Source organism: Colletes gigas, unplaced genomic scaffold (assembly GCF_013123115.1).
Source record: "Colletes gigas isolate AHSC1104 unplaced genomic scaffold, ASM1312311v1 Colletes_gigas_Sc00018, whole genome shotgun sequence".
NCBI lineage: Eukaryota > Metazoa > Arthropoda > Insecta > Hymenoptera > Colletidae > Colletes > Colletes gigas.
Genome location: NW_025106647.1, coordinates 5,636,621 through 5,654,706, shown reverse-complemented (window position 1 = coordinate 5,654,706; position 18,086 = coordinate 5,636,621). Strand labels below are relative to the sequence as shown.

Sequence of the window (18,086 nt, the reverse complement as noted above, 5' to 3'; positions counted from 1 at the left end):
AGTAACTAAATACGCTGCTGTCGCGCACGGCCATCTAACAAGAGAGAAGCAATTACAAAAATAAGTTTCGTATCTCGTAATTCTGCAGGCTTATTTGTGAACACGTCAGAATTTAACAATACGTCTGCAGCATTGGTCGGTGGAAAGCGTGAAAAAAATGGCAAACTTCTGTATGTAAAAACGATCGTCAACAGAGTTGACAGAAATTAATGAAATTGGCTAATGTCAAACGTGACAACGTAATTCATGAGAAATGTTCTCTCTAGTGCGTGCCGTCTTGGTGCGTTTTGTGTGATCGAGCAGAGTGCTTTATAAACGTATTTGATTAAGTGAAAAAGCAACGAGAAGAGAAAAAAAAAAAGAGGGAACCAGGAGGCCCAGGTGGTTGCGAAACGTCACAGATCACAACACGGAACGGGCCACTTCAAGGCAAGACGTCCCACTTCGTTCTCAGTGCGGACTCTGATACGTAAAAATAGTGATAATGCAAACGACCAAGTATCACGGGGTTCAGCAGTTCTCTGACGTGGAGTCGTGATGACCTGATTCAATCTTGTCGCTCTAAAAGTGTATTCTAATCTTGAATCGTGTCTTGTGCAAGGTTATGTGCAGTTATACGTTTGACATTTGGATCTCTTACGAGCGTTTACCAAGGCGGATCATTTAGCCATATTTGGGAATTAGTGCGATGTAAAATTATAATTAATTTTGAGCCATATGAAAATAGTGCGGTTTGTATTTTTTGACAATACCATTATGTTCGAATAATTCCTTAAAAATAAGGCGACCATACGACCCGAATTTTCACACTTCGTCCCAATTCTTTTTACAGGTAATTTGAGTCAGCTATTCTGTCCCGAATTACGATGAAATACTTTCAAGTACATAAATTTTTAGGTTAACAAGATAAATCGATATTACATTCTATGGCATATCAGTCAATGAATTAATATGAATACATTCAATATATTAATACCGAACAATATCGAACTTTCATATCTTCTCTATTAGATTTTCGTTGTTTTCGCGGATTCAGGATTTAGTACATTTAATTGGAAGGTTAGAATACATGACAGATTTAAGGAAGTTAAAATTTTAATTGTATTACAAATAGGTACTATTTTATTTTTATATGAGGTAATTTATTTAATTATTGCTTTCTTAAATGATTATTTGTATTCCTGTTACGATATAAACACTCACTAAAGAGTTATATAAAAAAGGAATTTCCTTTTATTAAAAAATAAAATATTGATTTTAATGATAGGTCTTTTAAAATTAGTTAGTGTTATTAACGGAAAGAATAACTTTTCCTATTAAATTATTTTCTCGTACACATTCAGCTATATAATTGCTGACAATAACAGATGTATCGCATGGTAATGACTTTAGTTCTAGACTTTTACTTTTAATTCTGTTTTACGTATGTAACAAGTACAGGAAAGATCTTTGTTGGTTTGTGATTTGACACATCAATTAGTAAATAACCAAATGAGCAGCTTACATATATTGTGCTTATGCAAAAAGAAAGCAAAGCTGTGTTGACTTCCCTAGTCTAGCAATAATAAAATCAGACAGCTGATTATATTGAGACAGAATGAAACAGATAATCACAACATTGGCATAGTAGACAGGTATTAGAGTGGGAATGTCAACACTGCCTAGCCTTACTTTTTCATAAGCATAATATAATCCATAGGTCTAAAATTGTGATTATTATAAATAGCATGGTATGCAAAGGTATCTATTTTTTCAAAATTATAAGAATTTGTTAAAAAAGAACAAGATGCAGTAAGAGAAACTGCTTTTTTGTGTTGAATGCTACTTAAGTAGACATTAATGCCATGGCAACCAATGTGATTAATTGAACAATTAGATGTACAGATATTGTTCCTAACATTGAAATCAGCATCTTGATTTTTAATAAAAGAGAATTCCTTTTGTAACTTTTCAGTGAATATGCATTTTCTCTCCTTACCTAAACTACTGCTTATGAAAATAAAATAATACCTATCTGTAATACAATTAAAACTTCCAATCCTGAATCTGCCATATATTCTAATCTCCTAAATAATTCTGAATCCATGGAAACAAGTGATAATTTAATAGAGAAATCATATGAAAATTTCATATTCTTTGATATCAATATATTGAATGTTTCATGTTAATTCATTGATCAATATTGTAGTATATAATATTGATTTATTTTCTTAGTCTAAACATTTATGTACATTCAGGACAAAGTAGTACAAACAGGTGTCTTGAATTACCTGTAATAAAATTGGGATAATGTGAAAATTCAGCACTATCCAGGAAATTTGGGACTTATGGTTACCTTATTTAATAGAAATTGGGTACGTGGGTCACATCTTTCATAATATTATTCGAACAGTTACTAATAGTTTGTTTATAGACATAGAAATGATTATTTGAAAAATGTATTTATTTTCAATCAAGGTAGCTAGTATTTGTGCCTATGGTTGAATGGGTATTGCAAATGATTTTAGTTTTGAAACTTTCTTTTCAATTTCAAGGAAAATGTCCACTATTTCTTCAGAATTTTTCTGAATAATTTGAAGCATGGTTACATTTCGCTCACACTCTAGCTTCATCATTTTATAAAGCAGTAATACAAATAGAAAACTAGGATATGACTGTTTTTGATATTATTAATTGTCTTAATAAGCTAAAAACAGTCTGTAATCGATTGGCATGAAATTTGTAGAAGGGAGAGGGAAAATATCAAAAATTTCGAATATAAAATTTTAGCTTTTGAGTTTTTATTAGTTTCGAAATTTTTGTAGAAATTTTCAGTTCTGTGCTACCGAATTCTACCTATACGTATACGTTTTTCGCAACGCGTGTGTGAATTCGAGGCCGCCGATCATTTACTATTTCTATAAACGCATGAAATACATCGTGACGGCCGAAATCAATGGGTATAACGGGTGAACTTAAAAATACAAACTTAACCGATTTCAATGATTATGATTTTCTGCTTCTGTAGTATGTATAATACAGGGTTATTTCATGTAACTGGAAAAAGTTATATCTTTGAAACGGTTACAGATAAAAAGAATGTCACAAGACAAAATTAAACAATTAAACAAAATTGTATTCTTTTTTTGAATGGAACCCTATAATTTTTTATTGTACTATTCGATGCAGCTTTTTAATCTCTACAAAAAATATTAAGCTATTTATGCCCTAAACCTAATAGTTCAAGATAAGAACTAATTAAACTGGTTAGGTCTGGGTTAAGTCTGAGCAAGACAATTATATCGGCCGCTATTAGGCGGTCGGCCACGAAATTCATAATCATTGAAATCGGTTACGTTTGTATTTTAAATTTACTCGTGATACCAATTGGTTTTCAGTCGTCTTCATATGTTTTCAAAATATGGAATTATATAACTGAATAATATTAATTAAACTCTCTTCATGGGCGGACATTGAGTCAGCATTTTCATGTATAAAAAATAGTTGCACCATCTCATTAGTTCATGGGTGGATTGAAATTGCCTTTCATTTTCGTGCTAATCATACTTCTTCATACTAATGTTGCAACTGAAAGAGTATTTTCCCTTATAAATAATGTTTGGACACATGACAAGGTTCAATATGATGCAAATATGTTGAAAGTAATATTGATAACTGAAGTAAATTATGATGAAAGTTGTATAGATTTTTATACAATGTTCAACAACATAAATAAATATGGAAAAATATAAATAATTAACTGACAGTAGGACTGAAACCAAAGATGGAATCAAAAATGCCTACTATTATGTATATTTTGTTTAATTATTATTATAAATATATTGGATATATATTTATATAGATGTATTATACAATTGAACATTTTATAATTGAGAATCCCCACGGTTCTAACTATTCCCATTTATTAGGAAAAAGATCCTAGATAGATTTCAATAAATTACTCACTAGATTAAGAACAAAACCATGTGGCAAATTCCTTACTATTCTAGTTATTCTAGAGATTAACAAATAACACAAATGCAGAGGAATAAACAAAATTTTATTATAAGTAAAACAAATTTTAACCATTTAATTTTTTAAAAAAGTAGGCTGAAGGATGGAATATTAAATTGTAGAACATGACCTTCCAAAGTAGGATGTTTGATAACCCTATGTTAAATGCCTTTTAAAAGAGGCCTCTTCTTTTGATATGAAGAATCTGCTATCCTGAAATTCATACTATGAAATGTTGTCTACCGTATTAAACTGGCTTCTCCTCCCTTCCCAAATGCTATTTCAAATAAAATCAAAATAAAAATTGTTTAGGGTTGAGTATAATGCTTTTGTATTTGTATAATCTTTGCACAGTTGTAAAAACACTGGTTCGTACGAGTCCGCAGTAATTAATATTTCCTTTTCTGTTGTGTCATACTTACTTGGTAGCATTAGCTTGTTACTTGGCAAAATGCCTAAAAATAGTTTGAAATATGAGATGTATCATGACAAGCATAGAATACAATTTCAAGGAAATACTTGAACTATAATAATAAAGTTAAATGATTTCATGATATTTATTTTGAATCCTGATATTGTAGGTATACAAAATGAGTCAAATAGAAATGGATCAAGAAACCGTATATGGGACTCACGAAGACAGCCATGTGGTCATGTCTGAGAAAGTTCAGAGCCTGGCTGGCAGTATTTATCAGGAATTTGAGAAAATGATAGCTCGTTATGATCATGATGTGGTCAAAGACCTAATGCCCCTTCTAGTCAATGTTCTAGAATGTCTAGATATATCTTATATAGAAAATCAAGAACGCGAAGTTGAATTAGAACTATTAAGGGAAGACAACGAACAATTGGTTACACAGTATGAAAGAGAAAAACAGTTAAGAAAAACGTCTGATCAGGTATGATTCAAATTTCTATAATATGGTGACTCTTATTTTTGATATTTTAGTTAATATAATATGAAATTATTCTTAAAGAAATAACATTTATATTTCTCTAACTAGAAACTGTTGGAGCTAGAAGATGCTGCGGAAGATGAAAGAAAAGAATATTTATCAAAAATTGAGAGTCTCGAATCGATAGTGAGGATGTTGGAATTGAAGACAAAGAATTCACATGATCACGGTACAAATGTCAATGGCTCTCCCAGTCCATTCCTTCACAGAACATCCCTCTACAGTAGAGTAGAATATTTTTTTTTTATTGTTTTTTTTTTTCATTTAATTGTTCAGTGGGTTAAATTTGATTGGACATACTGGGATGTGAATTTGTGCATGCATCTTAATACGAATTTATTTTAGAATTAAGCACTTTACTCGTTTGCGTGTATAACATTGTAGATAATTCCCTTTTATGTATGTTTTCTATTAGAATGTTATGTTTTATAATTTAAAGTTAAATATAGTTATGTAATTATATTATTTAGGTTTAGAGTGTGTTCTGTCATAATTAATCCTTGCAATTAAATGGATATAACAGATATGGTATATCATTTCTTGTATTTGTTTAGTTGTTCGTCTTGAAGAAAAAGAGGCAGAACTAAAACGAGAATATACACGACTGCATGAAAGATACACAGAATTATTTAAAACACATGTAGATTATATGGAAAGAACAAAAATGTTAGTTGGGAGTACGGAAAGATTAGAAAATGCAACTAGTGGTCGTGGTCTATCTCGTTTACCATCTCTTGGGCTGGCTCATATGTCTAGAAGTTCTGGACCATTAAGTTATGGTTTTCAGAGTTTAGAAGCTAGCATGAATGCAGAAGATGTTCCAGATGATAGTCCACCAAATGTTGCTAATTTAAGAACTGAAATGTTGGACAGCAGCAGTGAAGCCACTATAGAAACACTTGATAAGAGTCAATTAACAGATAAACCAGCACAAGCAAATAAAACAACTGCAATTTCTAGACGTATGTAATCTTTTGTATTGTTAAATTTTAAAATTTTCAATTCACAACATATACGTAATATTTATTTGATAATTACATCAGAATATTTATATCGTATTTGCTGTTTTATTCATAGATGAGAGTCCAGAAACTGAGGGACCTCCATTATTGGTTACACCTACATCACCAACGATAGGAGAGAAACTACCAATTACTCCAAGTGGAAGGAGTAGAACAGAACGAGAGCAACGAAGTGCCAATACATTGTACCAGGAACTTAGTTTTCAGGATGCTGATGCGTTGGGTGAAATGGATGAAGGAGCAGACATCACTGGTAGTTGGGTTCATCCTGGAGAGTATGCATCGTCGGGTATGTCTTGTAAATTAATTAACATTCATAAGAATATATCATTAGTCTATTAATCCTTTGAGTTCTTACTCATTTTTATATACAGAAGTACGATTCATACTTAATACATACTATTCTGTATGTAATTATCGACGAATCGAATAGTACAATACTCGTTTTGTATTAAAACAAGCATGCTCCATATTCCTAAATTAACAACGATAAGATTAATGTTCATGAATTCTATAAAAATTAACACCTAGTTAATATTAATATTCTATTTATAAACTTCCACTCACTGTTAGAATTTTAGATTAAACTCGAAATAATATGTAATTGCATAAATATTGGAACTCTAAGGGTTAATGTCATAATTACAATTCTTTAATATTAACGAAGTAAAATCTTATATCATACAAATTTCTATACAATGATAATATACAAGATATCCTGTAATGAGCGGTATAATCAAGAAGTAAATGATTCTACATGGAAAAGTAATTGGAAATATAGAACAAAATATTCTTGCGCTGTGCTTTAAAAACTAAAGCAACTGTTCGTATTTCGGACTTATAGAATGCGATAATGAGAACCTAAGAACCATAAACTCGATATTTCCTATTCATTCGTATACGATCATACATAAGTGTTAGAACCAATTTTGATGAATTTAGAGTTATAATCTGATATGAATAGGTTCAGTGGCATTCCATAACACTGGGGTTGTTAGTATTTGGTGTTTTGAACTTGCATGTATTGGGCTAAATCAAGTCTAATGATGTCAAGATTGTTAATATTGGCTTGAAAGTATGATCTAATATCAAGATATTAAGAATTATCAATTAAACGCATGCATAGTTCACATATTTTCAAAATTTATTTTCGCGAAAACGAAGTTCTATATAAAAAAATTGTATTTTTGGGTTATATTACTTTTTACAGGACATTGCATATGAACTACAAGATATAAAATATATACAACATACTACAATATATATAATATATTAATGTATTTTTGTGTTCCATTGTTTACCTTCTCATTACTGCGGGGTATTGTCAATTTTGACTAAATAATTGCATGACATAAATAATCCTTCATGCAGTCAATGACAACTTTTTTGGTAAGATATTACTAACTTTATATTATATTACATCTAAAATTACTTCAAAATGAATTATAGAATTTACTATTTTAATTAAGCTATGTTCCTGATAAAGTTACTTCAATTTATCTTGTACAATGAATAAAATAAAGCAATCGTGCTATTTTAAATGTATTAAAGAAGCGTCTTTCACTAGGAATGGGCAAAGAAGTGGAAAGTCTTATTATGGAAAATAATGAACTTTTGGCCACAAAGTGAGTATTGTATTAATATTTATATACTATGTCATTTATGTACACTAATATTTTTTTGTGTTTCAGAAATGCGCTCAACATTGTTAAAGATGACTTAATCATTAAAGTGGACGAGTTGATAAGGTAAAGTAACATATATTAGTATTTATTTAACTTAATCTGTTGCTTTATAATATCGAATCAAACTCGAGGTCCATATTATGAGCCATATCTGACAAAAATGAATCGCACCTGTAGTAAAATTTATTGCATTGCATATTGTTGCTTGATATTTGATGTTTAAAAAAAAATTGATTTTAAAACTTTGTTATTGCGAATCAAAGAGTTAATAAGTAACGCGAGCAAATAAACATTATTGTTTAACATAAATGAACATGATATTAGTGGTGATATACATATGTGAGAATACATACATCTTCTAGTGAGCAAGAAATATTACGCGAAGAAGTTCGGGGTTTGCAACAAACTAGGGAACGTTTACGGCAAAAAGTCGCTGCTCTTGAAGAAGAATTGAAGAATGTTAAGGAAGAGGCAGAGGCAGCAGCAAAAGCAGTCAAGAGTGACGACGAGGAAGATGTACCATTGGCACAAAGAAAGAGGTTTACCAGAGTAGAAATGGCCAGAGTACTTATGGAGAGAAATCAGTATAAGGAACGATTCATGGAACTTCAAGAAGCAGTTAGATGGACAGAAATGCTTAGAGCTTCTAAGACTGATCCTGCCAGTATATCGGGGGTAAAAGGTTCGGTGTGGAAGTTGTTAGTATCTCTTACATAAAAAAAAGAAATTCATTGTTGGAGCACATAATAATTTGTATTCTTTCTTTCTGTCTGCAGTTTTAGTAGTCTCTTCATAACACCTACAGGTCGGGGAACTTTGCTTCGAGGACCGCACACATTACCACACATTAAATATAGCGCACCGACAAATCAAGTTGTTCCAGCACCACCTTTGGGCACCATGCGTAGACATACGTTGAAACCTCGCCATGAGTTTTTCGACCAGGGAGACACCATGTGAGAAATCAATCAAATTCTATACACGCACTTAGATATTACGTTAATGCGACACTAAAGCCTGCCAAATTTTTCTCTATTCTCTAAGTAGGAATTAATTTTTTTATTATTATGCTATTTTCTAACTACAGTCACACGATATTGTGATTTTTCTACTATGCAAGTTTTCATAAGGATACAATGACAACATAAATTTTACGCATACATTTCTTTTGACATTTTATCAAAGCTATTGCAATGACGAAAATGTTTTACAATTTTTATGGGGCAGAATTTTAGATACTTGACTTTTTTATAATCTTTGAATCGACCTCATCTTTGCAGATTGAGTCCCCTTTGGTCAGTTGGGATCCATAATCTTTTTGTACCGCGAGTCTCAATTACTCTTGATCGCTCTTAAGAGACGTGAGTCATTTCTAAATAATTTCTTGCCTGAGCGATTTCTAATGTGATGGCTTTTAACAAATTATCGATCCGATTCCCATTTCACCTGCCATTTTGTAATAAATAAAGATCGTGGATGTATATTTTACGTGCAATATTGTATGCGTTTGTAATAGAATATTGAAATAGGATTATAGTTCATTCACACAGACAAAAACTTTCTCATTTTGACAATTTTGCTTTTATTCGTGCATCTATTTTTAGTCTTATTTTTCATAGATAAAGAAAATTGTAAATTATATTATCTGTATATTGAAACCGAACGTTATTTATATATTATAATATAAACCAATCTATCAGAGATAGATTTACCACTCATAGTAGTGGTTATATATTTAAATTACATACTAAATTATTTGTTATCTTTGCAAAGTCATGCTTGAAAAGCAATAGTTTTGTAAATAAAAGTTTGTACATTTTTGAAAGAAAGATAATATACGATCATTACTGATCAGCAAATAAATGAAGTTTTGACCATGTTATAAACTTGGCTTTTATTTCACTTTTGCTCTGCGCTTTGATTTTTCGTTCGGGTTTCAACCTTGCCTCTCCTTCATGGTGTTGTCAAGAGATACCTGGTTTTTCTGGTTTTCGGTGGGGTGCTTATTGGCCAGCAGGTAAATCTGTTCTGCACTATGTCTAACATTCCGCTTCTAAACCTGGATATAAATTTTATTGTGCAAGTAATAATGAAGCTGAACATTAGATACGATGGAATGAACAGTCAAATTAAGACTTCATTTGAATCGAAGAATGTGTCCAGTGATCAAGAACGTCTTCATAGGCACAAAAGGTTGAACAAACAACAGAGCGTCCCAGTAAATTATTAACTTCTACAATTAAAAACATTATTTTGATCGTGTGTGTATTAAAAATATGCAACAGCTAATTTATATTTCATACATTTTTACAGATCTTCTGAAAGACTCATGGCCAGACGCGCAAATGAACGGAGAGAGCAATATCGTCAAGTCCGCGCACATGTTAGAAAAGAAGATGGACGATTGCAAGCTTATGGCTGGAGTTTACCAGGCAAACCAAGCGCTCCAGTTAGACAACCTGTTCCTGTGCCAGTTTATTGCAGACCATTACAGGAATCACAACCTGGGATGAAGGCACGTTTGATATGTTAATGTGTACAAACAAGAAACTAGTATGTATAATAATTGCTTTCATTTTTTTGTTGTCCAGATATGGTGTGGTGCTGGTGTAAATTTAAGTGGTGGTAAAACACGTGACGGTGGTTGCATGGTTGGAGGAAGTGTATTTTATGCCGCCGAAGCTCGAGAAGTAAGTACCAATTCGAAAACTGATACCGAAGATGCTATTGAACATTTGGACAAGGAGCTTCAAGAGAATGAAAACCAGAGAGTGGAGGCAGAACACTTACAACAGCAACTCAGTTCGTTGGTTTGGATTTGTACATCGACTAAAACAATGTCAAAAGTTACTGTGATAGATGCTAATAATCCAGCCGAAATTTTGGAAGTTTTTAACGTTTGCGATGAACATTTACTTTGTATTGCGAGTGTACTTGGAGCTGAGGAAAGTGATTATGCTCAAGCTGTTAGCGAAGAAGAAGTACGAACTGCAAATGGAGTAACGGATAATGGTGGTCAGGAGAGGAACGTGAATTCAAATACTGAACAAAATAATCAGAAAAGTAACCAGGATAATCAAACTTTATCGGAGAAGAATAAAACCGAATCGGATAGTGTATTGGAAGAACAGAGTAATGAAAAACCTAAGAAGTCAGACGACACCAATCAGAATGCAACTACCGAACCGCAAAAACTAGAAAGCGTAGACAGTGAAACGACAAATCTGGGAAAAGTACATTTCGTGAAAGTTAACCAAGAAGTATCTTCTACACGAGTGAACGAAGAAAAGGGTGCAAATGAAGATAAGCAAAGTGACGAAGTTGAAGAAGGTACTCCTATAGAAAAAATGTCCTCGATACAGCCAACAATGTGGCTTGGGGCTCAAAATGGTGCAGTGTTTGTACATTCCGGTGTGGCAAACTGGTCGGTCTGCTTACATTCTGTTGTATTGGAGGATGCTGCGGTGGCTATTGTGTACGTAGAGGACCATAAACATTTATAAATTTACTTATTCTAAACAATAAAGTAATTCATACAATTATTAATTTAATTCATGACCAAAATTTGTCTTGCATTTTTTCTGTAGACATGTGCAAGGTCGAGTTCTTGTTGCTGTTGCCAACGGAACTGTTGCATTATTTAAAAGAGGTGCAGATGGACAATGGGATCTATCTCAGTATCATGTGATTACTTTGGGAAGTCCACTATATTCAACTAGGTGCATGACTTCTGTTAGTGGTAAAACTCTATGGTGCGGATATAGAAATAAGATTCATGTAATAGATCCAGTTTCAATGACTGTCGAGGTATACTTGTTTATTTGCATATAATTTTTCTCCGTTATAGGTCAAACGTTATTTTAAATCATGTGTTAAATAAACCTTCCAGTGTACCGTTGAAGCTCACCCACGTCGAGAGTCGCAAGTGAGACAATTAGCTTGGTTAGGCGAAGGAGTCTGGGTCAGTATTAGATTAGACTCAACGTTAAGGCTTTATCATGCTCATACTTATCAACATCTTCAAGACGTCGATATCGAGCCTTATGTTAGCAAAATGCTCGGAACTGGGAAGCTTGGTTTTTCTTTTGTAAGAATTACCGCGTTACTTATTTCCTCAAATAGGCTGTGGATTGGTACAGGAAATGGTGTGATAATTTCTGTTCCTTTATCTGAAAGTAAGTTGAGATATCAGTGTTACAATTATAAAATTAAATAGTACAAAGTTTGACTGAAAATGAAAAACGTATGTAAAATAGGTGCTGGTGGTACGATGACAGTATCTAGAATTCAAGCAGGAATTGGCAAAAATGATGTACCAGGAGTCGGTATTAGAATTTTTTCGTCAGACCGTGGTGTTACACCTGGAAGTTTTATACCTTATTGCAGTATGCAACATGCACAACTTAGCTTCCATGGGCATAGAGATGCCGTGAAAATGTTCGTTGCTGTGCCTGGTATGTCTGTTTAATAATTCTGTGGGGTCCACATCGCTTCCTGTACTTGCCGCCAGAGGGGCCGTTCCTCTCGCAAGCACTCGACCGAGAAACGCTCTCCCTACTCTCTTTCCTTACCATCTCTTCCACGGGACCCCCAAAATTCTATACATTTTTAAAGGAATATAACAATAAAATTCATTCAAAATTTGTTTGGATAATTGTAGGTCATGGTGGCCAGAGTGCAGTGACAAATGGTTCTCAACCAGCCATGCTTGTCCTTTCAGGAGGTGAAGGGTATATAGACTTTAGAGTTGGTGAGTGATGATATTAATAAGTTATTTATTTATATAGATTTATTTTATTAATCATTCGTTGAAATTTTCAACAGCTCGAGAAATTAAGCTCATTTGGAACATGCAAACTTGGTTTTTCATTTCATGATACTTCTAGTACATGACAAATTATGTATTATGCTATTAATATTGTTATAGAAAAAGAAAAAAAAACGTTACTAAATCTGGCACTTTGTGTACCATCTTGTTAATGTAAAGAAAAGAGTCCAATCAAATATTGTTTCATACGATTGTAATACTTCCAGCAGATGAGGCGGAAGACGAGAGTGACGTGGCGACTCATCTGATTGTATGGCAGTTGGTCAGGTATGCCCCCAGAGAGAAGTGAAGAGTGGTTAATGGGTCTTTACTTCAGTTTACACAAGTGTTTGTGCGACTGAATGGATAAATCATTTACGTTATTGATAATGAAACATATATACATACAATATACATACTAACTACTGAATGTTCTGTGCACGGTGTAATGAAATTTAACTAACATGTCCACAAGTAGTTAGATACATCTCTAACCTGACATTAAAAGAATCTACATCTTGTCTTTGTTTCTCTGCAAAGAACTTCGGTACATTAAGTGTACACGTGTGAATGTACAGAACTTTACGCAAAGTGTCATTGGTACATTAAATGTACACGTGAGTATGTACAGAACATCTGATTACATTTGTTATTCTTGGTTGGAAGAAAAATTGGTCTGGAATTGTTCGCTTGTGTACAGTACAAACTTATAGCTTCATAATCTCCATTAATACAAGGAACTGTGTCTGCACCTTCGTTTTTCAAAGCAACTATACACCCGTTACCATTATCTGCTTTCTTCATTCTCTGGGGGTTGGGAATTTCCAGCTGACATGCATCGTACTGTATAATACGCAACCGATAATCGCACTTCTTTTTTTTTGGTCATGAATCGTGAGTGTTCTTACTAATGTCTATGCATCGTATCGATGAATCTTTTTCTAGGTGATGGAGAGGAAACGGAAGAGAGCATGGAGAGACCCAACACTACTGTTGCCGCGAACGTTGAGGAACACGGTGAACAGAGCCATCTGATAGTGTGGCAAGTACAATGTCCTGTACCAGTGCCTATGAATGACTAGCCTAGGAACTTTGAAAGCATGCTGATCCCGGTGTATGGTCCAGTTTAAATTTTTACATGCGAATCAAGAATCTGAGTGGTTTCCGTTGTGCGTTGCGAAGGCACTGACAAATTGGACTTAACTTCTGGCCGTGTGAGATCTCACTGCGCCGGACTAATGTTCTATTTAATTATACCTATATAACGATAGTAGCGAATTACACGAAAGACTCCATGATCAAGTGGAAATATTCTGTAACGGCGAAGAGGTAAGAGATATTGTGCGATTTTTTTAAAGTACTACGAATTATTTTCGACGTTTTTAGATTTTCGTATTAAGATTTTTCGGGGTTTCTGGCCAAGTAACATCCACCGGTTACTAATTCCTTAGGTATTCGGTGTTTACCGAGGAAATATTTCTTTTTTAATGAAAAAACATAATTAGAATCTCTTAACGCTTATAATCCCTTAGCTTCTATCTAAAGTACGTTCTGTAAAGTACCTACTTATCGGCATACTAATTCGCTCTTGCGTAATGATAACGTAATTTATATAAAAATTATTTCAACGATCCTGCATGTTTACGTGGGTTGTTGGACGATATAGTTCCGGCGTTTTGATTGAGAAACAGCGTTCATCCTGACGCGCGTACTTCATACCATACGGGAAAAACTTCTGAAATGTTTTGGATTCAGTCCTGATCGAAGAGCATTACATTTCCGCCAACCAATGTGATAACCGATAAAGATACCGGACAATGAGTTTCACAGCTGCCGTGATGTCTGCTACCTAGCTGCATTAATATCTCCATTACCATCAAAGGTAAAATAACCTTTACATCTGTGCAGGGATTAGAGGTGCAATTGACTCTAGCAGCATTTAAGCATAATATATTGTACATTGTTTTAGTTAGAGAGTATATTATTTTTCAGACCTAAGTGGTTTAATTTGCGTCCAATATATACATATATGGAGTGTAATATATTTTTTATGTTCTAAACGACCGATCTTTTAATATCATGTCAGATCGCGTGCGTTCGCTTTCTTTAGGCTCAAACGACGGTCTCAAAGAGCGCCGGAATGAATTTCTGTACATATTCACGAGATATTTATAGCGCGTACGTGGAGAATTAATAATTTATGTTTTCGTTGACGAATGGAATAGAAGTGATTTTACTACATGCGTAAAACACAACGACGGTACATCTATTTCTTATCGTGTATTGCTGCAACTTTGTTTTACCGTCAGCACACTCCCTTAATTACCAAAGACAAGGAACGACTTTTAATTGTGTCCTTTGTACAATTTATAGCGAGATGGTTTAAAGTTGCGCGTCTAGACCGATATAGCGATTTCGACTAGAAGTAAACTTCTTGCATTCGGGATTGTGAGAGAGTCGCCGACACTTGGGCTTGCGAAACTTTTGTAAATTCCTATGTTAAGCGACAAACCGGTGAAATATAAGATGTGCATAATGTGTCAGGGCTGCACGTTATTGTGCGAGCTCGCTTTCGATGTCGAGCTCGGAATTGTACCTGGCTCATGATGAAGCTGTAATGGCGTTAATAAAGAAAGTTGCGAAACGGAATGAACCGGATTCATTTTTTCTACTGTAAGTAAACGAAATTCGCATTCTTGTATACCAGGGGTGTGCGTGTACACGTACCATTTTATTTAACATATTTGTGTGACATTTAAGTAGTTTTTGCAAAATGTTGCTTTCATATATTGATTATACATGCTTATTTCACTAATGAATTCTACATTGAGGGAAGCCACCATTTATACAGTTTGAAATTGTTTGAAACTGTACTGATTTACAAATGGCGACTAGTTCACCGACATTAGAACAGTTTTGTACTACTCCAGACTAAATGCAGAATAGATTTTTCATCCAATGCATTTTCGTGTCACGTGACTGGAGGAATTACGTAACATCTTCACCATTTGTATGTCACGTGTGACGTTATCAATTGAGAAAAGAACAAGACCATAGCACCACAGACGAGGTATATGTGGTTTAATTTGGCATAGAGTCTGCCATAAGCCCTCCTGATTAGGCGCCATCTCGTAGCGACTGCCAGAACTAAATTTGTCACATGACTTGCTCTGCTATTACGTAGCGTCGAGATCGTTTTTCAGTTAGAATCGGTATTATAGGATTTTACACGAAACCATAAACGAAGTATACACCTAACGAAAATAAATAATTGAATGAATGAAGGCAATGCACGTAAACTGTGCAACTGTAAATAAGATGCAAAGCAAAACAAAATTTTTTCTAAGTTTTGCTTTAACGAATCGTTCGTTTTCTAAACATTGTCTACTGAATTCCATAATTTTAATTTTTTTTGTAACAAAGACGTAGTTAAAATGTTCTTTTAATTTGAAGGCTCGTGTGTTCTTTTATTATTTTCATGTCATTTCCAACGTTATCGGTTCACACTAGAATTTGGATTTAGCGCTCTTAGTGTTTGGAATTAAAACTAAATATTGGAAGAATTTAATTATTTCGGAAGCAATCAAAATTAGATCTTAGGATCGTTACGTTCAATTTAGTGACCAATAGATCCGAAGAAAGTATTGAACAACATTTACAACAATGCTTAATAATACGCATCATGTAAATATCATTTGTAACTAACACATTATCAATAGATAGCTTCGAATGCAATCTTCTTCTCAATGGAAGTTCGTGTTCTAGCGTTTTGTCACGTGATCACATGGGATGAGCCAATCAGAATCAACCTTCCATACCATGTGATCGGAAAAATCGAAATGGTGGACGTATCGGGACGCAGGATCCCGAGAGGAGACGAAGGACGATAAACTGGGCAAGGGCCCATCATTCGTGTCATCGGTATTATCAATTCAGGAATACGATTAACCGTGAATATCGGTGTGATTTGAAGCAGGTCCGGTGACGACAGAGCCGGCGCAGAAGTATCGGTGACAGCGTCTCTTGTTTACTGAAGTGTCAATCCGCCCGTATTGTACGTGTGTTCTCTAGTTGCGAGAAAACAGAAGGGCAGTGTGTATCGAGTGCACAAGAACCACAGTTGTATGTATCGTTTTCTCAGTAGTGCATTTCCATAACAGTGTATGAAAAAGAGAAAATAGTTTCTAAATAAATGAATAGGAGGGAAGAAAACTGGCGATTGCGAACAGACGGCAGTGCGTTTACAGTGAAATTTTAAGCCCGCGGAAGCATGTCCAAGTATGCGAGTGCTTTGATGAACCGCAAGAATGTGTCACATCGAGCATCTTGTTATCAGCGAAGAAGGTAATAGAGAAATCGTATAGTTCGAATAGGCCTACCTAGATGTTTTCATTACATTCTTTGACGATGATACGTAACGACTAGTAAGTGTCATGCCTGGACGAGAAATTCCTGATGACTTTAAGCCCGGTTTACTCTGTTGACGTTCACACTCGCAGATCGCCGCTGATTGGTGGTATGGTCCATGACCCACCAATCGGCGTCAGAAGACGGTTTTCCTGCGAATGTCAGCCGTCAGGTCCGAGGTAATCGGTATCTGGGGAACGTATGTCGTTTTTCGCAATCCTTTGTGTATCCAACGAATGATCGATGTGTTACAATTACTGTTCACAAGACATTATTCAGAATATTATTTTGCATTGTTTCTTATTCTTCTGATACGATAAATTCGGGATTCTTTTATAGAAAAAATTACCGGTAAAAACGTAGGGACATCGAAAGATATTTTTAAATTCGACCATTGTATATTAGTCGAAAAAAAGTCAGAAAAAGAAAGAAAGTTTTTAAAGTAACAAAGGCACGTGTAAATCGTGAATTTTTTCATATTAAGGTTAGAACAATTTCTTAGTGTAAGTTGTTATCAAGTTCGATTTATATCGATTATTTTAACAAATAATTTGTGCTTATGTGATGTTTAAATGTAAAGTTGAATCTCTGTGAAAGCAAATAATATGCAGTGTTTAAAATATTAACATAAGTGATAAAGAAGTTTTTAATAAAGAAGGAAGTGTATTCTTGTATTATGTGGAAGACAAAAATTTAACATGTACATGTAGCAAGTAGGTTCATGTAACAATGTATAAAATTGATGTTACCAATGTAACAACAAATAGTTTGACATGAAATAATGATGTGTCGTATACCTTTTTTTTTCAGATAAGATACTTCCTTACGCACAAAAGTTTTATAATACGTACAAATGCAAATACATCTGTAATCTTTTGCAATAATTGTACTGAAATACTCAAGAGGCATGGGAATATTCATGAAGCATTGAAAACTTTGGATTATTGTCTCAGTGAGGAAACTGAGTTACTGCCTGCCAACAATAGCACACCTACAGTCTTTTCAAGTATATAGTGAATCTCATGATAAAATAATAATGGCTGTCAGAAAGATTTTGCTGGATGTCCAATGTTAAATACGTGATACCTGAATTAAATGTATTGTTTTATAAATTCAAAATACTCTAACAACTGAAGAACAAAATCAACAAGGATCTACAAAATTGACTGAATATATAAATTTAAAGAAGTGTAAAATAACTTTAATGACTCTATTT

General features: G+C 33.9%; 1 protein-coding gene across 4 annotated transcripts; it reads left to right on the top strand.

Annotated features, from left to right (window-relative positions):
- The first annotated feature begins 130 nt into the window (after window positions 1-130).
- On the top strand, window positions 131-15,105 carry LOC122400426 (JNK-interacting protein 3). Of its 4 annotated transcripts, none has more exons than XM_043401889.1 (18): window positions 131-731; window positions 4,575-4,892; window positions 4,998-5,118; window positions 5,504-5,911; window positions 6,027-6,260; window positions 7,343-7,360; window positions 7,539-7,596; window positions 7,663-7,719; window positions 8,019-8,354; window positions 8,433-8,612; window positions 9,970-10,171; window positions 10,248-11,131; window positions 11,244-11,463; window positions 11,546-11,831; window positions 11,913-12,110; window positions 12,317-12,406; window positions 12,694-12,751; window positions 13,409-13,533. In XM_043401889.1, exons 2-18 carry the CDS (start codon window positions 4,584-4,586, stop codon window positions 13,410-13,412), a joined length of 3,663 nt encoding a protein of 1,220 aa, XP_043257824.1. In that variant the 5' UTR covers window positions 131-731; window positions 4,575-4,583; the 3' UTR covers window positions 13,413-13,533. The 4 variants fall into 4 exon arrangements, with proteins under 4 accessions (XP_043257824.1, XP_043257823.1, XP_043257821.1 ...); XM_043401888.1 differs by having other exon boundaries at window positions 12,691-12,751; XM_043401886.1 differs by lacking the exon at window positions 12,694-12,751 and having other exon boundaries at window positions 13,409-15,105.
- Window positions 15,106-18,086: the final 2,981 nt, after the last annotated feature.